General features: G+C 37.0%; 1 protein-coding gene across 1 annotated transcript in view; it reads left to right on the top strand.

Moving 5' to 3' along the window:
• The window catches only part of Nbeal1 (neurobeachin like 1), a 156,265-nt gene that overhangs the window by 50,364 nt on the left and 81,349 nt on the right, over positions 1 to 24,552 (top strand). The window contains exons 13-20 of the mRNA XM_090354628.1: positions 4,484 to 4,582; positions 4,675 to 5,255; positions 6,966 to 7,098; positions 8,341 to 8,460; positions 9,710 to 10,013; positions 15,576 to 15,664; positions 19,809 to 19,898; positions 24,300 to 24,468. Coding sequence (XP_090210754.1) covers positions 4,484 to 4,582; positions 4,675 to 5,255; positions 6,966 to 7,098; positions 8,341 to 8,460; positions 9,710 to 10,013; positions 15,576 to 15,664; positions 19,809 to 19,898; positions 24,300 to 24,468 — 1,585 coding nt within the window. The remainder of the gene's footprint in view (positions 1 to 4,483; positions 4,583 to 4,674; positions 5,256 to 6,965; positions 7,099 to 8,340; positions 8,461 to 9,709; positions 10,014 to 15,575; positions 15,665 to 19,808; positions 19,899 to 24,299; positions 24,469 to 24,552) is intronic.

The following is a 24,552-nucleotide window of genomic DNA, read 5'->3' on the forward strand; positions in this document are numbered from 1 at the left end:
ACTGCGAAAGAGCTCTGAGCTGATAGCTACCTGAACACTGAAAATACTTCAGATGAAAGAATGCAGGTGAATAAAACCTCCAGCTGGCTGGGGGGTGGCACATGCCTGTAATCCTAGCTCCTCAGGAGGCTGAGATCTGAGGATCAGAGTTCAAAGCCAGCCCCGGGCACAAAAATCCATGAAACTTATCACCAATTAACCACCAGAAAACCTGAAGTGGCGCTGTGGCTCAAGGGGTTGGGTACTAGCCTTGAGCTGAAGAGCCCAGGGACAGCGTCCAGGCCTAGAGACCAAGCCCTACAACCAACAAAAACAAAAAAACACCACCAACAAAAAAACACCTCCAGCCAATGACTTGGCCTTAGATGCACAAATCCCAATGCAGAAACAGACAAAATATGTAAAACAAGGTCATATGACTCCAAGAAGTCCACTCTAATGGACTCAGATGATAGATGAATGGATGAAATCCCAAATAATTAAAAGAATAATTATAAGACTAATCAGGGGCTGGGAGTTTGGCTTAGTGATATAGGGTACTTGCCCAGCACGCAAGAAGACACGGGTTCAATTCCACGGTACCACATATGTAGAAAAAGCCGAAAGTGGTGCTGTGGCTCAAGTGGTAGACCTCTAACCTTGAGAAAACACAAAGACAATGCTCAGACCCTGAGTTCAAGCCCCAGGACTGGCCAAAAAAAAGAATAATGAAAATTAAATGTGGTATAAAATCTCAATGAATTGAAAGAAAATGCAAATAAATAGCCAACCAAAATAAGGAAGAAATGTAGAATATAAAGGGGGATTCAATAAAGATTTAGAAATCCTTAAAAAAAAGCAGTGAAATCCTTGCAAGTGAAGTTCAACAGCATATTGAAAAGATCATGTGCCATGATTAAATTGACTTCATTCCAGGAGTATGAGAATGACTTAGAACACACAAATCAATAAGTTTAATATCACAAATAATAAAAGGAGAAATAACAGCCTTTGAGATTTTTTTTTTTTTTTGCCATTCCTGGGCTTGAACTCAGGGCCTGAGCACTGTCCTTGGACTTTCTCACGGCCAGAGCTCTACGGCTTGAGCCTCAGCACCACTGTGGGCTTTTTTCTTTGTATGTGGTACTGAGGAATTGATCCTGGGTCTTTGTACATGCTAGGCAAGCACTCTATCACTAGGCCAAACTCCTGGCCCCCATTTTTTTTTTTTTTTTTGCGCCAGTCCTGAGGACTGAACTCAGGGCCTGAGCACTGTCCTTGGGCTTTCTCAAGGCTAGAACTCTACTACTTAAGCCACAGGACCACTTCTGGCCTTTTCTATGTATGTGGTACCAAGGAATTGAACCTAGGACTTCGTGCATGCTAGGCAAGCACTCTACCACTAGGCCGAACTCCCATCCCACTTTTGACAAAATTTAAAATCCCTTTATGAGCCAGGTACCAGTGGCTTTACTTTGAAATCATAATAACTTGTCAGGCTTTACATGAGAGGATTGTGGTTTAAGACCAGCTCAGCCAGAAAAATTCATGAGACCTTTTTGTTGTACCTGTCATCCTACGCCATGTGGGAGTCTGAAATCAGGAGAATCAAGTTTCAGACTAGCAGAAAAATTCATGAGACTCATGAGACTCCATTTCCACAGAGGGAATCCTGGATACAGTGACCTATGCCTGTGATCCCAGCAAGGATCAGAAGCCTATGGGGCTGGGATGTAGCTCACTGGCAAAGTGCTCGACTAGCAAGTACAGAATCCTGATTTTGTTCCCCAGTCCAAAAAAAAAAGAAGCCTACAAGTTGGTGGGTTGCGGTCATATACTTTCTTGAGCAGGAAGCAAGACCTTATCTCAACAATCACCAGCAGAAATCAGGGCTGGAAGTATGGTTCAGTGGTAGAGTTCCTGCCTAGTTTGGCCTACTCCAAACTTCAACATCACCAGAAATAATAACAAAAACCCCCCAAACAGACTCTTCACCTCAGAAGCCCTGAACTCCCATGGAATAAGGGGACAGTACCTTAACATAATAAAATCTCTCATGTGAGCCAGGTGACTCGAGGATGAGATCAGAGAATCACATACAAAGCTAGATTGGGCAGTAAAGTCCAGGGTCTCCTGGACTCTTATCTCCAGTAAACCATCAGAAAGCAGGAAGTAGAGCTGTGGCTCAAAGTGGTAGACCCTAGTCTTGAGCAAAAAGCTCAGTGCTCAGGCCTTGAGTTCAATCCCTACCACCAACCAAAAATAAATAAAGCTTTCATGTTCATGAACTGTCAGAATATTGTGAAAATGGCTCTGCAGCTTTTGTACAATATCAGTCAAAATTTCAAACTCATTCTTCATAGAAATGTAAAAACCATTCCTATAATTTATATGCAAGTATTGGAAGACCTTATATACCCAAAGGAACCCTGACTAAAGCAAGCAATGCTGGTGTTATCATAAACTTTGACTTCAGATTATACCATAGAGCTATAGTAGAAAAAAACAGCTTGGTATTACACAAAAACTGACTGGTAAAAGAATAGAATGGAGTAAAAAAGAAGAACCAGGGGCCAGGAGTTTGGCCTAGTGGTAGAGTGCTCAGGCTCTGAGCTCAAGCCTAGGCCTGGCAAAAAAAGAAAAAAAAGAAGAACCAAAAATAAACTATACAGCTTCAGTCACCTGATTTTCAACTGAGACGACAAAAATATATACTAAAGAAAAGATAGCCTCTTCAACAAATGATACTGAGAAAACTGGATAGTCTTATGTAGAAGACTATGACTTCACTCTGTACATAACACTCTGCATGTAAGTTAACTAAAAGTGAATGCAAGACCTTAAAATAAGAACTAAAGCCTTGGAGAACCTATAGGAAACCAGGAAGAACCCTTGAAGATACAGGCATCGACAGTGACTTTATGAATAGTACTCTTCTAGCCCAGGAAATATGAACAGCAGTTACCAAATATTTGTATATTAAATTAAAAAGCTTCTGCTCTTAAAAGGAACCAATAACCAGAATGAAGAAACAATCATAGAATGGGAAATACTTACCAGCTATTCATCTGACAAGGGATTAATATATAGAATTATAAATAACTCATACTAAGTACCAAGGAAACAATTCATAATTATATTAATTTGTTTACATTTTTGTTATGGTTTTTGGAATATGCTGGTTCAATATTATATGTGACTTAAAACTTTCTAAATTGAACTTAATGCTCCAGGTAATTTAGATACAAAGATTTTAGAGAAAACTATTTATACTAAATTTGTTTTTAGTTTACTATTTAAGATTGCCAGTGGGTTTTTTTGTTTTTTTTTTTTTGGTCAGTCGTGGGGCTTGAACTCTGACCTGGGTGCTGCCCTTGAGCTCTTCAGCTCAAGGGTGGTGTTCTAGCACTTGAGCCACAGCTACTTTCTGTTTTCTGGTGGTTCATTGGAGATAAAAGTTCACTAACTTTCATGCCCAGGCTGGCTTTGAACCGTGATCTTCTCTCAGCCTCCTGAGTAGCTTAGATTGAACTTCATCTTCTGTTTTTTTTTTTTTTTTTTTCTTCCTTAATTGCTGCTATAGGAGCCCCAGCCAGCTTAAGAGTCTTGGTCCTTCTGCCTATTACATCAATGTTGGCACTGTAGGCATGAAACCCACATTGTACCAGATGGGCCTGTCTCACTCCTCTTATCTTCAGGTGTCATTCTTTCCCCACTTTTTGTTTAACTTAATATTTATTGCAAATGAAATTAAGAAAGTAAAGTAATTTACATTATTAATAATTTCATTTCTTTTTTTTTTTTTGCTGCCAGTCCTGGGGCTTGAATTTAGGGTTTAGGTGCTATCCCTAAGTTTTTTGTGCTCAAGGTTTGTTAGTGCTTTACCACTTAGAGCCACAGCACCATTTTTGGCTTTTGGGTAGTTAATTGGAGATTATGAGTCTCCTGGACTTTTCCTGCCTAGGCTGGCTTTGACCCATAATCCTCAAATCTCAGCATGCTGTGTAGCTAGGATTATAAGCATGAGCCATGATCACCTGGCTTGTTTTTTATATTTGAAGGTTATTATAACCATTATTAGAAGGTATATAATATCTTTTAAGATGAAACATGCCAGACTCAGTTGTATATGCCTGTAATCCTAGCTACATAGGAAGCTGAGGCAGAAACATTTTAAGGTCCTGAGTATACATAGCAAGAATCTGCCTTAAATAGTAAATGTAAGGGACCGGGAGTTTGGCCTAGTGGGAAAGTGCTTGCCTAGCATGCATGAAGACCCGAGTTCGATTCCTCAGTACCACCTACATAGAAAAAAGCCAGTAGGACAGTGCTCAGACCCTGAGCTCAAGCCCAGGACTGGCAAAAAAAAAAAAGTAAATGTAAGTGATTTAAGAGAACAAAACTTGCACCCATTACTTTAAGTAGCTAAATGTGTATTCAGTATTTTAAATATTACAAATTTAGTTATTGTAAGTATGATTTGATTCATTGTTTTCCACTCTAGGAAGTATTCAAAGAAAGAATTGGTTATTTACATATGTTTGAAGTTCTAAAGTCTCTGGGTCAGCCATCACTGGAACTGCTTAAAGAACTTATGAATATGGTAAGTTTTTAATTTATATTAAAATGAAGAAGTTTTTGTTTATTCATTTCAAAAGTAGTAACTGTGTTTTTATCTTTTATGTCGCTTTTCAGGCTGTGGAGGGTGATCACACTTCAGTTGGGATTTTGGGCATTAGTAATGTCCATCCTCTCTTGCTTCTTATCCAGTGGCTTCCAGAGCTAGAATCCCATGACCTGCAAATCTTCATTTCTGATTGGCTGAAAAGAATTTGTTGTATTAATAGGCAGAGTCGAACTACTTGTGTTAATGCAAACATGGGAATTAGAATAATTGAAACCCTTGAATCCCAGTCTTCCCTCCATCGACTCTGTGCCGAGAACTTGATTGCAATCCATGGTTCCCTGGGGAGTCAATCAGTGAGCTCCGAAGAAGCCCGTCGACTACTGAGATTGCTGAGAGTCGATGAATCTTCATGTATACACCCGTACACCATTCCTGTGACTCGAGCAATCCTGACAATGGCCCGCAAACAAAGTCTAGAAAGTGCCCTTCAGTATTTTAATTTATCACATAGTATGGCAGGAATTTCCGTTCCTCCCATACAGAAATGGCCAGGGTCTGCATTTTCTTTCAGTGCTTGGTTTTGTCTAGATCAGGATCAGTTGACTCTTGGCATTGCTAACAAAGGAGGAAAAAGAAAACAGTTATACAGGTAATGATTCAAACTGTGGGCTACTAACCTAAATTGTCATAACATTATATTCTACACTTTCTAAAAAGAAAAGCAACTCTATCTAGTTGTTGTTGTTTTTCTTTTTTCTTTTCTTTTTTTTTGGCCTGTACTGGGGCTTGAACTTAGGGCCTGAGCTCTGTGCTTGGGTTTTCTCAAGGCTAAAAGCTCTACTTGAGCCACATACCACTACTGGCATTTTCTATGTATATGGTACCAGGAATCATACCCTGGTCTTCATGCATGCTAGGCAAGCACTCTACCACTAGGCCAAACTGCTGATCAAGGTTCCTTCTTAAAAGTGAAAATGTAGTATGATACTGTTGGCTCATAACTATAATCATAGCTATTTAAGAGGCTGAGATATGGGGATTGCAGTTCAAAGCTAGCCCAGACAGGAAAGTTAGTGAAAGCCAAAAATAGAAGTGTGGTTCAGATGGTAGAGTGCTAACCTTGACCACAAAAGCTTGGGGACAGCACCCAGGACTGGCGAAAAGAAAAACAAAAAAGTACTGTAAAAATAGAAAAGAAGGGCCAGGAGTTTAGCCTGGTGGTAGAGTGCTTGCCTAGCATGACGAAGACCTGGGTTTAATTCCTTGGTACCAAGTACATAGAAAAAGCTGGAAGTGGTGAAGTGGCTCAAGTGGCAGAGTGCTAACTTTGAGAAAAGCCCAAGAACAGTGCTTAGGCCCTGAGTTCAAGCCCCATGACTAGCAAAAAAAAAAAAATAGAAAAGAAAAAATAATAATCTTCAGTGATATCTGTATGCTTTTTTTTTTGGTCAGTTGTAGGATTTGAACTCAGGACCTGGGTGCTGTCCTTTACCTTTTCTGCTCAAGGGTAGCACTCTACCATTTAAGGCACAGGTGCAGGTCCTAGTCTCCTGAGTATCTAGGATTACATATGTGAGCTACCAGTGCCTGGCTACTTTATGCTACATGCATTTTTCAAAAAATGTATATGTATGTAGATTCAGACTTAAGTAGTTAAATAATTTTTGTTTTAAAATAGGTGTATGTGTGTGTGTTAGAAGGGTTTCAACTCAGGGCCTTCTTTTTTTTGTCAGTAGTGGGACTTGAACTCTGGGCCTCGGCCTTGTCTCTGAGCTCTTCTATTTCCAGTTTTCTGTTGGTTAAGTGAAGATAAGAGTCTTATGGACTTTAGTGCCCAGGTTGGCTTGAACTAGAATCCTCAGATCTCAGCATCCTGAGTAGCTAAGATTATAGCATTAAACACTGAGCTGGCCTTCCTGCTTGCTAGGGAAGTTCTCAGCCACTTGAACCACACCTTCAGTCATTTCTACTTTAGGTTATTTTTCAGATAGCATTTTGTATTTTTGCTTGAGAGTGGTCTTTGGACCACCTTCTCCTAAGTCTCGGACATAGTGTTTAATATAGGTTCACAATACCATGCCTGAGCACTGTCCCTTAGCTTTTTTGTGAAAGGCTATCGTTCCACTGCTTGAGTCACAGCTCCATTACTGGCATTTTGCTGATTAGTTGGAGATAACAGTGTCATTGTCTTTTCTGCCTGGATTAGCTTTGAACTGTGATCCTCGGATAATAGCCTCTTGAATAACTAGGATTATAGGTGTGACTCCTCAAGACCTGGTCATTATAGTTTTATGTGCTTAAATGATGATGAAGATGATCAACTGTCCTAAAAAGTTTTGACAATAGATATTTTTCTTAGCTTTTTTACAGGAAGTGGCATGGGTTTTGAAGCTTTTCTTACCCATTCAGGTATGTTGGTTGTGGCGGTGTGCACAAAAAGAGAATATGCAACAGTTCTCCTTCCTGACCACAGTTTTTGTGATTCTCTCTGGGTAAGGCTTAGGGCATCACATTTAACATATTGGTTCTTTTCTTAATCATTAAATTTTGTACATGTTTATCAGGGTTTGTGTGTGGAGGGGTACTGGGATTTTTAAAAATTTTATTTTATTGTTGGGATGATGTACAGTGGGGTTGCAGTTACATTCATCAGGGAGTGGGTACATTATTTATTGAACATTGTTACCCCTTCCCATGTTTTTCTCCCACTTTCTCTCCCCTCACCCCTTCCCACTCATCTTGTTTTTCCCCTACAATCCAGTTTTTCAAATACACAAATAAATGTATATACAATTTACCAGGTACTGGGGTTTTGAACTTTAAGGTCTTGTACTAGGCAGGTGCTCTACTAGTTGAGCCCATCCATGTTTTTGCTTTACTAATTTTCTTAGAATGTCTTACATTTTTGCTTGGTTGCCTGCCTCAGACTTGATCCTGCTACCTGTGCCTTCCCATATGTGGGATCACATATTTGTAGAAATGGAAGTCTTAGTAGCTTTTTGCCTAGGCTGTCCTCATCTCCATCTCCTGAGTACTGGAATGGGCCAGCTTTATATCCTTCTGGGGTTTTTTTTTTTGTTTGTTTAAGGTGAAGTTTTCAATTTAAATTCCTATAAACATAAAATTCTTCTGTAAGGAAGTTGGTATTTACCATTACTGTTAATTCCACAGTAATCATTTTTCTAAATTTGAAAATGAAGTATTAGGATTTCTTTAATGTTATCTAGACTTTCTGTTCAAAATAAAGTATGAAAAAGAATGTACTTCTATTGCCTTTCTAAAAATTAAAAATAAAATGATTTTTAAAAATAGAGCCTTGGGCCAGGATTGAGGCCTAGTTGTAATGTGCTTGTGTAGCATGCACAAAGCCCTTGGTTTGATTTCTTGATACTATATACATTGAAAAGTATGGAAGTGGGGCTGGAGCTCAAGTGGCAGAGTGCTAGCCTTGAGCAACAGTATTCAAGACAGTGCCCAGGCCCTAAGTTCAAGCCCAAGACTGGCAAAAAAAGAAAAAGAAAATAGAGCCTTGGAAAATGCAGAAAAGACACTGTAATTTGAGTTTACTAGAAAAAGGTTATTTTTTTGTTGTTGTGAAAATATTGAAAAATGTTGCTCATTAAAGACATTTTAATGTTCTTTTTACATGAAAGAGTTATGGAATAACTCTGAAAACATTATCTTTCCAAAGACATACTGTTATATTTCCTTTCTGTGTATGTTTTATTTATCAGCACAATGTAACAATTGTTCACATGCCAGGAAAAAGGCCCTTTGGTCAGAGTCTTGTCTATATCTATGACAATGGACAACAGAAAGTGTCTGCCCCTCTCAGATTTCCTGCCATGAATGAAGTAAGTTTGTTTTACCTGTGTTTTACAGACCTAATTGATTGAGGATTCTTGAAAAGTTTCGTTTTCTCCTAAATATGTCCCCAAAATTAAAAAAAAATACATTCTATCTCCTAAGATATAGTTGATTAACATTATGATGACATTAAGCATTTCAAAAAACAAAAGCAATTTAAGAAATAAATGTTAGGAAGATTAGGAAAAGCCAAAGAAATGAAGGGAGCTGACCAAAAGTTTTAATAAAATCTCCAAGTATATGTAGTACTTAAGTAAATGTTATGAACTTTTCCACCACTATTAAATTTGAAACAATAAGGATGGAGCTTTTAAAACTTGTAGTTAGTTATTTAAGATTTAATTTTTAATTTGATTTTAGTTTAGAATTTAATTATTAGGAAGTTCTCAATGGTCACTGGTGTAAAAACAGCAAATTTGGGGTGACTTAATAAAATATTTTATGAAGGTAATGGAATGCAGTAGATTATTTTTGTGGGCCCTAGGATTTAGTAGTTCTTTGCTATTTTTCATCTTGATAACCATTTCAGGATAATCTGTAGTTGTCATTATACTAATTTGTAATGTTCTGTTCATAAATAACTTTTACATGGAACAAGACATCTCTTTTAAATAACCAAGTTTTGTATTAAGCACATTAAAAAATTCAAAATTTTCACAATTTAGTCATAAAAAATAACATATCCACAATAGCCAGAGTTAACTTTGGTAATGATGTCTTTTGTATGTATGCATGTATGTAGAACTCATGATCTAGTAAATGTAAACTATTTCCACTTCTATTGTCAACTTAATTTGCTTATTTTTGTACTGTTTCTTCTTCTTCATCATCATCATCATCATCATCATTATCATCATCATCATTATTTTTGTTGGTTGTGATACTTGAACTTGGCCTGAGAGTTGTCCCTGAGCTCTTCAGCTGAAGGTTATTATCCTTTGAGCCACAGCTCCACTTCCAATTTTCTTGTGGTTAATTGGAGATAAGAGTCTCACAGACTTTATTGCCTGGGCTGGCTTTGAATCATGATCCTCAGATCTCAGCCTCCTAGGATTGCAGGTGTGAGCCACTATGCCTGGCTCTGTTGCATTATATTTTTACTTTACTATTTTCAGTTTATGTTTGTGTTGATGGATGCTCACACATGTTATGTAAATAAATACTTGACCACTAAACTATTTCCTCAGGCCCATACTGTTTAAATAAAATTGTGTAATTTTTTTTCTTAATTCTTAGCCTTTTATTTCCTGTTGTATTGGTTCAGCTGGACAAAGAACCACTACTCCTCCACCATCCCAAATCCCAGACCCACCATTTTCTTCGCCCATCACCCCTCATCGGACATCATTTGGTGGAATTTTGTCATCAGCCTCCTGGGGAGGTACAGTTGAAAAATCAAAATCTGTAACCAAATTGATATCAGCTGGAACCCAAGATAGTGAATGGGGATGTCCCACATCCCTGGAAGGTCAGCTAGGGTCTGTTATTATCTTCTATGAAGCACTACAGCCTCCTCATGTGAAGGCATTATATTTAGCAGGTAAGCATGTACCAGTTTACTTTTGAGTTATGAAATAAAATAATATTAGAATTTATGTAGTGTCTAAGTAAATTGTATAAACATTTGAAAGAAGAAAAATATATTTGCTCTAAAAAGTATGTTTGTTTTAACTGAAGCTCAAATGAAAGAAAATGCCAACTTCATAATTCTTTTTATTAGGCATAAAAAAATCAGCTTTTGTGAAAATTTTCAGATATCATCCAGAGTACTTCCTATGTTTGTTTCCTAGGGTTTCTGTAACAAAATACCACAGATTGGGTAGCTTTCACGAGATAATTTTATTTTCTATCAATTCTAGAAGCTAAAAGTTATAGTATTGTGGAGATTGTTTTCTAGAAAGGTTTCCTTCCTGGATATTGGTGGTCACCTTCATTTTGATTGTTCTCATGTCGTCTTTCCTCTGTGAGCATGAGGGCAGAGAAAAGAACTCCTTCCTTTTATTATTAGGGGCCTATTAGAATAGAGTTCTACCTTTCCTCTTCTTTTTACTTTTTTGTCTCATTTCAGGCCCTTCTTCCACATAGCATCACACAGGAAATTAGGACTTTAACATGTATATTTTAGGATTTCAAAATTATGTTTCTAAAGCTGCCAGTATTTTTGACAATTTTAATGAATTGGTGCAACAAAATACTTGATTTTCTCTGTAAGACATGGTTTCAAAACTTTCTATTTCTACAACTGATGCATTAATATACCTGAAAAATTCATGAAAGTGATAAATAGTTAAAAGATGCTGGATAAAATTAATAAACATTTTATTTTGGCTTTTTCTTTTTGCTATTTTTTTGTTATTCAACTTTACATTTACTATCTTCACAACTGACTAATGCATAGAAAATATCAAGCATATATAAAATGATATTTATGTTGATTTGCTAAGATTGCCCTTTTTGCAATAAAGAGAAATTGAAATTAATTTAGTTATTTATTTCATAACAATATAAATATTTTAATTTGTTATTACTCAGTATGATAAAATAATGGCTAAGAATTATTCTTTGCTATAGCAAAGAATTGAGAATAATTCTCAATTATTGTGCTCTGCAGGCTTGGTTGAGGCTCCATGTCCCCACTGATTCTAAGTGCTTTCCAGTAGTATAATGCTGAGTGACAAATGTGCCGAGTCTATCCTCCACATCAGTGCCTACTTAAATGATGATTCATAACTTCATATAGAGTGATATTGCTTTGCCTGTTAAAAGATAACATTCCCTGAATGTTTAAAAAACATAACTTGTATTTGTGGGATTTTTTGAAAGATTTTATTAACACTGATTTTTTTTTTTTTTTTTTTTGCCAGTCCTGGGCTTGGGCTCAGGGCTTGAGCACTGTCCTTGGACTTTCTCAAGACTAGAGCTCTACCACTAGAGCCTCAGCACCACTTCCGGCTTTTTGCTATGTATGTGGTACCAAGGAATCGAACCTGGGTCTTCGTGCATGCTAGGCAAGCACTCTACCACTAGGCCAAACTCCCGGCCTTACCACTGATTTTTATATCATATTTCAAATGTCATGTTTAACAAACAAGTATTCAGTAAGGTAATCTGTATATGCAATCACTGACACATAGATTTTAGAACATAATTAAAATTAAGCTGAGGGTTTGTATGTCATACATATCTATACAATATAATATTATATCTATAGAGTATATATCCCATCATAGATTTTTTTTATGTTTGTATATTATGTTTATATTTCTAAGACCGTGTCCCTAACCTTGGGTACCCAAGTACTGAGTTATTGCTCTTGTACTGTTTGGATCTAATATCCATATATCAAGGAGACCATGCACCTTTTGTTCCTTTGGTCTTGACTTACCTCATTCAATATGATTTGCCCTAGTTTCATCCACTTACCAGCGAATGCCATTATTTTGTCTGTTGGCTATGTAGAATTCTATTATATGTATACCACATTTTTTGTATCCATTCATCTGTAGTGAGGCATCTGGGTTGTTTCCATCTCTTGGCTATTGTGAATAGTGCAGAGGTGAACATAGATGAGCAGGTGTCCTTATCATATCCTGGGTTATGATGCTCAGGGTAGATGCTCAGGAGTGGTATAGCGGGATTGTAGGGAATGTCTATTGTCATTTTTTTTTAAGAAACCTCCAAACTAGTTTATATTCCTACCAGCAGTGCAGTAGGGTTCCTCTTTCTACATAACCCCACCAGCATTTGTTGTTGTCTCAGCTTAGAATATTGGCTATTCTAATTGGGTTATGGTGATATCTTAGGGTTTTTTTTTTTTTTGCCAGTCCTGGCTTAAGCTCAGGGCCTGAGCACTGTCCTTGGACTTTCTCAAGGCTAGAACTCTACCACTTGAGCCTCAGCACCTCTTCTGGCTTTTTTCCAAGTATGTGGTACAAAGGAATTGAACCTGGGTCTTCATGCATGCTAAGCAAGCACTCTACCACTAGCCCAAACTCCTGGCCCCTTAGGGTTGTTTTTATTTATATTTCCTTTATGGCCATGGATGATGGGCATTTTTTCTCTTTTTTTTTTTGCTATTTTAATCTCTTTTGATAAGTCTCTCTTTAGTTCTCTTTTTGCTATTGCTTTAAACAACTCCAATTGTTATTGAATAAAAAAATCTATGTATATTTTATCAAGATATTCCAAACTTACACTTTTAAGAGTCATGCATATTAACTGTACATAATGGCTCATTTTTTTCCCTGAAAATAACTTAGATTGTATGGCATTCCAAGATGAATGTAACTATCCAGATTCTCAAAGTTTAATGATTTTATCTTTTTTGTAAACTCATGAAATTATGTTCTGTAATTGAAATAAATTCATATGACTGTACTTTTATATTTTTGTATAATTATTTAGTCTCCATCTTAGTGATCATTTTGAATGTATAATATGTTTGCTTAGGTTTGTAGTTTATTAGCATATATTAATTGTCAAAAGGATTTCATTGTATAATTTTTAATATTGGCATGAATTTTAACTTTTAAATATGAAAACTGGACTCAATACTTTTTTTTTTTTTGCCAGTCCTGGGCTGGAGCTCAGGGCCTGAGCACTGTCCTTGGACTTTCTCAAGGCTAGAGCTCTACCACTTGAGCCTCAGCACCACTTCTGGCTTTTTTCTACGTATGTGGTACCAAGGAATTGAACCCGGGTCTTCGTGCATGCTAGGCAAGCACTCAACCACTAGGCCGAACTCCTGGCCCCCTCAATACATTTTTAATAATCAATTTTTAAAAGGGATATATTAATTCACAGTGCTAATCCATAACAGAGAAGTGCCAGTTTTGGCAAAGTCTTAGTAAGAAGGAATGGTTACATTTTGTGAATGGAACCTTCTGTGAATTTATATTTCTTCAATTTTTAGTGAATTGCAACATTTTTCTTATTCATTTACTTTTCTATTTCTCTGATACTTAATCACATTATTAATTGAATATTTTGATATTATTACTTACAATTTGTTTATATTTGACCCATTAATAGTTTTGGTTGGTTATTTTTATTAGGATTAAATAGTTGTACAAGTGGGTTGTGTGTGTGTTTGTGTGTGTGTGTGTGTGTGTGTGTGTGTGTGTGTGTGTGTATTTGTGTGTATTTTTGCTGGTTCTGGGAATTGAAGTTAGGGCCTTATGTTTCACTCAAGGCTGGTACTGTAATCTTTAGCCTTGCCTCCAGTTCTGGCTTCTTTGCCTGTTAATTGGAAATAAGAGCCTCAGGGATTTGTCTACTTGGACTGGCTTTGAGCTTTGGTTTTCTTTTAGCATGTCTGTTTATGTATACAATGTTCTCTGCCCCCCATCCTGGGACTTTAACTCAGGACCTGGTTGTTCCCTGATGTTCTTTTTGTTCTTTTTGTTCAGGGCACTAGCACTCTACCACTTTGAGCTCCAGTGTCACTTCTGTCTTTGTCTGACTAATTTATTGAAGTTAAGAGTTTCATGGACTTTTTCTGCCTGGGCTAGCTTCAAACTGTGATCCACAGATCTCAACCTCCTGAGTAGCTAGGATTAATATGTGTAAGCTACCAGTTTATAATGCATATTTGAAGGATTAGTTTAAACTCAGGGCCTCACGGTGTTACTCAGCTTGCTTCTCACGGCTAGTATTCTGAACACTTGAGCCACATTTCCACTCTGGAAGTGTGTTGGAGTTAATTGGACATGGAGTCTCTTGGAATTTTTGCCTTCCTATTTTTAAACTATTATCCTTTGAATCCCAACTTCCTGAGTAGCTAGGATTATATAGGCTTTGGCCTCTAGCTCCAGCTACAGTCTTGATCAGATTTACCTCTACCTCCTCCACTTCTCTGCCCCTTCCTGTACCTGTCCCATTAAGTTTTCTCATTCTATTTTCAAGCATGCACATATAGTATTTTAAGTATATTCATCCTCCATTTCTCTGTTCATCTGTTTTCTCTCCAACCCCCAGTTCTCATATTCCTGTCCTGACATGTTTCAACTTCCTAATATTCATTTTTAGTAAAATATATTTTTGCTTATTGTTTGTAGGTATTTTACTATGGTATCTCACATATGCATATCCTATGCTTTAGTCTAATTGTAATCATGCACATGTATGTACACACTTGATATGTATCTTTTTATGTGTTTGTATTTTAGTCCTAGCATGCACATGTGAGAGAAAGACTTTTATGAGTCAGCATATTTTGCTTAACATGATGGTTTCCAGGACCACCCATTTCATTGCAAATAACATAATTCCATTCATCTTTATGGCTGAGTAATGTCCCATTGTCAATATCTACTTATCTGTTTATCCATGTATCCATGTATCTATAATGTATGCATATATATATACACAATGGAATATTATGAAAATGTTGTGTTATATATGTATATATATGTGTATATGTATAATCACTCATTTAATCTGGGCTGTTTCTATTGCTTGCCTGTTGTTGGTAGTGCTGCATTAAATATGGGTATGCATTTTGCTTGATTTTTTTGACTTTTTTTTTTTTTTTTTTGGTTGGCTGTGGGGCTTGAACTCTGGGCCTGGGTGCTGTCCCTAAGCTCTTAAGCCCAAGGCTAGTTCTCTACCCCTTGAGCCACAGTGCCACTTCCGGTTTTCTGGTGGTTAATTTGATATAAGAGCCTCATGAACTTTTGTTCCTGGGCTGGCTTTGACTTGAGATCCTCAAATCTCAGTCTCCTGAGTAGCTTGGATTACAGGTGCGAGCCACTAGTGCCTGGCTTGCTTGATTTTTTTTTTAAATCATAGTTTTTTTTCTCTTGTTCTTTTTTATTGACTTATATTAATTATATAAGAGGAGGATTTTGTTGCTGCATTTTTTACATGGTTACACTATATTCCAGCTGATCATAGTTTTACTTTGAAGGGTTTTTTTTTCCCCAAATTTTTGGGCTTTGTATAAATTGGAAGTGACTAAAATTAAAGTATATTTTAGTGTGTTTTAACTGTATTATCTGAGTAGTAGGAACAGATGAGTTTCAAATTTTGTACTGCTAACAGAGAAGCAAGGAGTCCATATATATATTCAATGATATGTGTGATGTTTATAACAAATTTTCAGGTCCGAATTGCTTAAGTCCTTGGAAATGTCAAGAGTCTGCCGTGGCTGACCTGCCTGGTAACAACATCCTTCTTCACTACACAGCAAAGGTCAGAGTTAAGTGCATAGATGGTCCATAGAGTCAGAACTGCTGTGAATTTGCAGCTGCTGTCACTTCCTCGGGTAGTTAAGAAAGAACAGAAATTAAGGTTCACCTCAACTAATGGAAATGCTGTAATTATGTAATTCTAGTAGTATGGAAGTGAGGGAGAGTTGCACTGGAATTGGTACTAATGAATTGACTGCAGTAAATGAAACTGAGATCGTATTCAATTTGTTTTCTATAAGGCAAGATAAAACAGAATTGTGCTTAAAATAGTGTTTGTTTTTATAGGAAAACATACTTCAGGAAATATTTTCTTTTCTTTTCTGTTTTTGGTGGGTCATGGGGCTTGAACTCTGGGCCTGGGCACTGTCCCTGAGCTCTTCAACTCAAGGCTACCACCTTACCCCTGAGCCACAGCCCCACTTCTGGTTATCTAGTGATTAATTGGAGATAAGAGTGTCATAGTCTTTAGTGCCTGGACTGGTTTTGAACCAGAATCCTCAGATGTCAGCGTCCTGAGTAGCTAGGATTAACAGGCGTGAGCCACCAGGCCCAGCTCAGGATTTTCTAAGCAGCCAGGTGCCAGTAGTTTGTTCAAACATGTAATTCTAGCTCCTCAGGAGGCTGAGATCCAGACGATACAATTCAAAACTAGCCTAGGCAGAAAAGTCCATCTCCAGCAAAACATGGGTCATAGGTATGACTCCAGTGGTAGAGTGCCAGCTGTGAGCAAGAAAACAAACCAAGTACAAGGTCCTGAATTCAAATCCCAGTACTAAAAAAAACCAAAAGAAGTATTTCTTAAGTAAGAAAAACTTCCTATGAGTCTGATTGGCCTATCATTTCTCGTTTAAGAAGCCATATAATGAATATAGAGAAATAAGAGGAGGAGGAAAACTATATGTCAAAAACAGCAATTGTCTTCATTACATTTAATGTAACTTGTCTCAGAAAATGCTGCGATTGAGCTAATATATTAGAATGCCTTTTTCTGGTTTAGCAAGCCAGCATATAATCATCCTTGATTACTTTTGAATTTGTACCTGATATGGTATACTTGTCTTATTGCCTGTCCTGGGGCTTGAACTCAGGGCCTAGGCACTGTCCTTGAATACTTTTTGGTCAACACTAGCACTTTGCCACTTGAGCCACAGCGCACCTTTTCCAGCTTTTTCTGTGTATATGGTTCTGGGGAATTGACCCCAGGGCTATGTGCATGCTAAGGAAACATGCTACCAGTAGGCCATGCACCCAGCCCTCAATGTGTGTTTTTTTCTTATGGAAATCAATTTCTAACCTAAAAAGAAGTGGAAAGAATAGTAGAATAACATTGTGTATGCCCTTTACCTAATTTTACCAATCATTAAAACTTTACTTGATGCATGTATGCCAGACCATTTGTGAAATCTGATTGCCAAAGCTATCAAAACTTAATTGTTTGCTGGGTGTAGTTTTTCATGACTATAAACCCAGCTTCTTGAGAGGCAGAGATTGGAGCATCATAAGGCCTGTCTGAGTAAAAGTTAGCAAAATCCCATTTCAGTCAATAGGCTGGGAACAGTGGTTTGTGCCTATGGTCTTAGTTATGCCAGAAGCTGTGAATAAGAAGATGGTGGTTTAGCTAGGCGTAGTGCTCACGCCTGTAATCCTGGCTACTCAGGGGGCTGAGATCTGAGAATCATGGTTCAAACCAACCTGTGAAACTCTTTTCTTTTTTTTCCTACCAGATAGAAAGTGCATTACTTCACATACATTGATACCCTTTCTCATGTCTTGGTCCCTATTTCCCTCCCCCCCCACCCTCACCCCTCATCTTGTTTTCCCCCCTTCCTTATCCAATTTCAAATAACCAAATATGCATTTATCCAGTGTATCAGATAACAAAGTGAAATACTGTAACAATATGAGATAACCAAGGGACAGCAAAAGAGATGAGAGATAACATAGTACATTAAGGACAACAATCACTCATTATATGGCTTTTGTTTTTATATTCTAGAGGACCTTATCTCCAGTTAATCACTAGAAAAGGGGAAGTGGAGTGTGGCTCAGGTATAGGGTGGTAGCATTGAGCTGAAGAGCTTAGGCACAGTGCCCAGGCCCAGAGTTCAAGCCCCATGATCCCCCCTGCCCCCACAAAAGAGAGAGATGGTTTAAGATGAGCTGTAAGAAAATCTTTAGATCCTATATGAAAAAATAAGTGAACAAAAAGGCTCAGGCATATGCTAGAGTATCTATCAAGCACAATTAGTAAAACAAAAGCAAAAGTAGTTTATTCTTTAAATATTTCAATGTAATCTGAGAAAATGGTTCATAATTCATATGTAATACATAGTCAAAATTTTCCAAAAGTGTTTAGCACATTAAGAAGATTTTTGAAAGAAAAAAGGGGGGGATCTTGGATTTAATCAAGGTTTATGCCTTGTATTACTGTGTTTCTTGATTCTTTTTAATTTTTTTGTTTATTGTAACTTTTCCCTCTAATGATACGTGATTGTTTACTAAAGCATAGTGAAACTCTATCTCCAATTAACCACCAGAAAACTGGAAGTGATGCTGTGGCTCAAGTGGTAGAGTGCTAGCCTTGATTGGGAGGGCTCAGGAAGAGTGTCTAGGCCCACAGTTCAAGTCCCACAACTGACAAAAATCAATCAATTAATAAAAAAAATGGAGAAAGGCATTTTTGACTATGAGACTGACATAATTTAAATACTCATTATTTAATGCAAATTTGCTCAATTGAATTAATAGAAAATTAGTAGCCACATCAGATGTGCTAATTTGTGTGTGTGTGTGTGTGTGTGTGTAGTAGGGTTTCAACTCAAAGCCTTTCACTGGCTCAGCTAGTGTTCTGCCAGTTGAGCCTAATTTTTGCTGATTAATTAGAAATTGAATCTAGCAAACTTTTCTTTTTTTACATCTTAAAAGGGTCATTTTTATTGCATACTGAATTATATCACAATAAAAATATATAATGAATCAAAAAATACTAGGAATGGAAAAAAGCAGTTTGAGTTATTTATCATTGCTGTTAGAGCAACTACAAATAAAATCACATTTTCAGGATATGAAAATTATATATCCAGCCATTTAGTAGCTCTATAAAGCATTTTTATAATTCTTTTCCCTCTAGTTTTCCTGCAGTCTGCTGTCTTGTGCCTTTTATAATTATTTTTAAAAAAATGGTAATGTATAGAAGGGTTATCATTATATTCACCAGATAGAAGGTGCATTACTTCTTACACATTAATATCCCTTCTCATGTTTTTGTCCCATTTCCCTTCCCCCCACCCCCTCCCCTCATTTTTCCCCCTCCTATTTCAAACATATATATAATATACCAGGTAACCAAGTCAGATACTTTAACAATATGAGGTTAACCAAAGGCTAGGAAACTTTATCTGAGCTATCTAAGAAACGTGATCCACCACATCTCAGCCTCCTGAGTAGCTTCTTTATAGGCTTGTACCACTTGTTCCCAGCTAACATGTGCTAAAATTTAATGTTTCTTTGTTTTATTTTGTCAGGGGGAGTAAATGTAACAGTGCCTTAGTCTAGCGATGCATAGATTGACTGTGAAGTTGTATGTCTTTATGAATAGAAGATAAATGGTTCTAATAATTTATGGAGTTGAGAATTAAGCTTTTACCACAATAGTCTGTTATAAATGTGAAGGAAGCAGGTGCCAGTGGCTCACAAAGTCTGTGAGACTCTTATCTCCAATTAACCACCAGAAAACCAGAAGTGGTGCTGTGGCTCAAAATGGTAGAGCTGAAGAGCTCAAGAACAGCATCCAGGCCCAGAGTTCAAGCCTCATGACAGACCAAAAAAAAAAAAAAAATTGAAGGAAACAATATCTTACTCTTTTGATTAGATTTTTATGTTATATGTTTGTATATATTGTGAGATTTTTTTTATTATGGGACGTTTTGTGATTTGATGAGTGAGTGCTTTAGAATGTAGTCCTTGAGTCTTTCTTTTGAAGATATATTTAGAAAACAGTAATACTGAAAGTCAATTAGTAGGCATGTTATTATAAATTATATCATGTACCTTTAAAAAATTATAGTGAATGTACATTATGTGGTACAAGTTATGATTTGTACTAATTGCACTTAGTTGTTGGCTATATTTTCCTTTAATTCTAGGCCTGCAAAAATTCAATTTGCCTTGATCTGTCTACTAATTGTCTACATGGAAGATTAACAGGAAATAAAGTAGTGAACTGGGACATTAAGGTAAGCTAGTAATAATGGATAACAGTATAATTTAAGTAAATTTAATACTAATCAGTCTCTATTAAACTTTATATTGATATACAGTTTAAAGAATAAACAATTGAAGGCTGGCTCAGTGGTAGAGTGCTTACTTAGCATGCATGAAACCCTGGGTTCAGTTCCTCAGTACCATATTCAACAGAAAAGCCAAGCCAGGCGCAGTGGCTCATGCCTGTAATCCTAGCTACTCAGGAAACTGAGATCTCAGGATCAAGGTTCAAAGCCCAGCCCAGGCACAAAAGGACTCTTTTCTTCAATTAACGTCTAGAAAATGGGAAGTGGGGCTTGGCTCAACGATAGGGTGGTAGCCTTGAGCTGAAGAGTTCAGAGACAGCGCTCAGACAAAGTTCAACCCTATGACCCACAAAAAAAAGAAAAAACCAGAAGAGGCACTCAAGGGGTAGAGTGCTAGCCTTGAGCAAAAGGACAATTCCTAGGCTCTGAGTTCAAGTCCCAGAACTAACTTAAATAAATAAATAAACAAACAGTTCAGCTGCATTCTTGTGGCTCATGCTTGCAATTGTAGCTACTCAGAAGGCTGAAATATAAGGATTGCAGTTTGAAGCCAGCCCAGGTAGGAAAGTCCAGAAGACCCTTATCCTAATTCATCACCAGAAAACTGGAAGTAGAGCTATAGTTTAAAGTGGTAAAGCACTAGCCTTGAACAAGGATAGTACTCAGACCTTGAGTCCAAATACCACAACTGACCAAAAAAAAAAAAAAGATCATAATAATTAAATGACTATAGCAATTGAATAACTGAATTACTTGAAATTTATGTACCTTGTACATTATGCTTTGAGCCTAATAAATTCTCCCAGAAAAAAAATATGTTATCCTACTTCGTTACTCTAAGGAATTTAATTCCTAAAACCATTAGGCAGGTTTCAGCTACCTAATGTTCTCAAGACTATTACTTTTCTCTTTTTCTCTTGAACCAGCTATTGCTTTCTGTGCAATCTCCTATACATTGACCTCAAACAAACTCAGATCTTTACTCTGCAGGTAAAATGAGCTCTTCTTAGCCACATTGTCCACTAGCTATCATATCTTCTCCCCTCTTATCATATATACATACATATATACCAATTCAAGCATTCCATTTAGGTACCTCTCCTTATTTTCTGAGTTAGCTGCTCAGTCAAAGTATCCATAATTTATTTATTAAATTTTTGTTTTATTTTATTTTGATAATACTGCTCAGTATGAATTCAGGACCTCTTGATTGGTAGACTAGATTAATTGGTAGGCACTCTGAAACCTGAGCCATTCTTCTTCTTTTGGACATATGGGTGGTTGAACTGTGCGCCTCACAAGTGCTAAACAAGTATGTTGCCACTTGGGTATACCCTAACCTTATTTGTTTTTGTTATTTTGTATAAGGTCTTGGGTTTTGTCTGGGATGACATGTACTGTGATTCTCCTATTTCTGTTTCCTGCCTTTGAGAATGACAGGAGTATACCACCATGTCCAGTTACTAATTGAGTTGACATCTTACTTTTTGTCTCATTTGGTCTTGAACAAGTATCCTCTCAATCTTTACTTCCTGAGTGGCTTGAATTACAGATGTGTAGTCTTGCCTTGTCTAGTCTTATCTTTACTTGTTTTTATTTTTATTTTTTGTCAGTCCTGGGCTTGAGCTCAGGGCCTGAAGCACTGTCCTTGGGATTTCTCAAGGCTAGAGCTGTAACACTTGAGCCACAGCACCACTTCCAGCTTTTTTCTATGTATGTGGTACTGAGGAATTGAACCCAGGTCTTCATGCATGTGAGGCAAGGGCTCTACTACTAGGCCAAACTCCTGGCCTACTTGTTTTTACTGAAGCTACTTGTAAACCATTATCCTTCTATTTGCCTTATCCTGTAGGAATTTATTGTTTCAGATAACATGATGAATAGTAACTGCTTGATTGATTCTTCAGTATTCCTTAAGTACTTTAAAGGAAGGACTACTGCTTTGTCCTAGTGACTGACTGTTATAGGGATGTACACTAAATAATTTCTTAAATACAGAATTTCACTAGAAAGATATTTTAGCCAGGTACTAGAGCCTCATGTCTATAATCCTAGCTCCTCAGGATGTTGAGATCTGATTTCATTCGGGGCAGAAAATTCTACTAGACTCCATCTCCAATTAACCAGCCAAAAAGTAGGGCTGGAAGTATGGCTCAATGGAGCAAGCAAGCTGAGCAGTAAGACACTCTGGTTTTAAATCTTAGTACTGTGAGATCACACCATCAACAAGAAAAAGTCATTTTAGATTTACTTTCTTTTTGATGACACTAGGGTTTAATCTCAGGACCTAATACTTGTTAGGTCACATCCTGAAAAGCTATCCTGAAAAGATATTTTACATAGACATTATGTAAAATCAAAAAGTATGTAAAAGAAGGGCCGGAAGTTTGGCTTAGGGGTAGAGTGCTTGCCTAGCATGCACGAAGACCCAGTTTGATTCCTCAGTACTATACACATAGAAAAAAAGCTGGAAGACTTAGAGTCTTCTCTGAAGAAGAAATAAAAATGGCCTATAGACACATGAAGAAATGCTCGACATCTCTAGTCATAAAAGAAATGCAAATCAAAACAACTCTAAGATTCCACCTCACTCCAGTTAGAATGGCCAGGATCAAGAAAACTAATAACAACAGATGCTGGAGGGGATGTGGCCAGGAGGGATCACTACTACACTGTTGGTGGGAGTACAAACTTGTTCAACCACTGTGGAAAGCAGTATGGTAGTTCCTCAAAAGACTAAACATAGAGCTCCCCTATGACCCAGCAATTCTACTATTTGGCATTTACCCAACCGTCCAGAAACAAGGACATACTAAATCCACTAGTACAATGATATTCATTGCAGCATTATTTACCATAGCAAAGATATGGAACCAACCCAGATGTCCCTCAGTTGATGAGTGGATCAACAAGATGTGGTACTTATACACAATGGAATTCTATGCTGCTGTCAGAAAGAACGACATCGCCCCATTTGTAAGGAAATAGAAAGACTTAGAAAAAATCATATTAAGTGAAGTAAGCCAGACTCAAAGGAACATAGGCACAATGGTTTCCCTCATTTGTCATAATCAGTAGAAGCCTTGGGCTCTTCTAGCAGAGAATTGCAATAGAGCAAAACCTAGATACATAAGGCCATATAGTATGCTAAGTGAAAGGACCCCTAGGATATAGAAACAAAAGCCATATAATGAGTGATTGTTGTCCTTAATGTACTATGTTATCTCTCATCTCTTTTGCTGTCCCTTGGTTATCTCATATTTTTACAGTATTTCACTTTTTTGTCTGATATATTGGATATATGCGTATTTGGTTATTTGAAATTAGACAGGAAAGCGGGGAAAACAAGATAGGGGTGAGGGTGGGGGGGAGGGAAATGGGGACAAAAATATGAGAAAGGATATCAATGTATGTGAAAGAATGCACCTTCTATCTGGCGAATGTAATGTAACCCTTCTATTAATTATAATAAAAAATATATTAAAAAAAAAGCTGGAAGTGGTGCTGAGGCCCAAGTGGTAACTCTCTAGCCTGAGAAAGACCAAGGACAGTGCTTCAAGTCTGAGTTCAAGCCCACACTGGCAAAGAGAAAAAAAGAAAAAAAAAAGTATGTAAAAGGTAGTTAGAAGATGGCTTACTGGAAAATCAGAAAGAAAACTTTGCCCCAGTTAGCATCTCTTTTCCTCAATTAACATCAATGATATAGATACCATGTTTGATACAGAAATCACCAGGATAATTTTGCCTTTGTAGAATATAGTCAATTTTTATTAAGCTCATGTTTTTCATGGTATATAAAGTATTTTTCTCTTTAGCATTTGATAAAAGTACTATATATTAAAATAGTTAGATTTATGACATGTTTGAGAATTCATAGGTTAATTTAGTTAACTAAAAACAGAAGAATTTCTTCTACTCCACCACCAAGTGCATTTTTTTCCCCTCTGTGTGTGTACGTTGCGTGTTTTGTTGAGCATTCTACCACTAGGCCAAACTCCTGGCCCTATGTTTTTCTTTTTTTTTAAATGCTTACTTGCCTAGTGAATAAACAATTGTTTATTCTGTACATTATAGTAGTTAAATGATAAAGTTTTCTTACCAGGTTATTTTTAGATCATTTTTGTTGAAATTCCTAAAGTTGGGAAAACAAAGATTTATAAAAATAATCTGAAACTGTTTCTGCACTGTTAGTTATGGTGACCTGTGAAGCTACCCTTGAAAGCTTAACAGGATTCTTTCAGATTAAGCTGTACTACACATTACTTAAGGTTTATCAACAATTTGCAACTGCATAGATACTGAATTTCTCTCTTCTATAAAATTGAGAAATTGTGATTTTGTTCTCAGGACATCATCAACTGTATCGGTGGATTAAATGTACTATTTCCTTTATTGGAACAAATCAGCTACTTTAATGAAGGACAGATTTCTGAAGGAATGAATGAAAGCACAGTCGTTGAATTGGTAGCACCCCCAGAGGGAGAGTGTTTGGTATTGGCCTCCACAAAAGCATCAGGTATAATTCAAACTGGCAATTGAGAAATTTCAATAAACCAAAACATTCTATGAATATTAATAGGAAACGGAGCCAATTGTAGCT

This window comes from Megascapheus bottae, chromosome 21 (genome assembly GCF_031878675.1).
Source record: "Megascapheus bottae isolate mThoBot1 chromosome 21, mThoBot2.hap1, whole genome shotgun sequence".
NCBI lineage: Eukaryota > Metazoa > Chordata > Mammalia > Rodentia > Geomyidae > Megascapheus > Megascapheus bottae.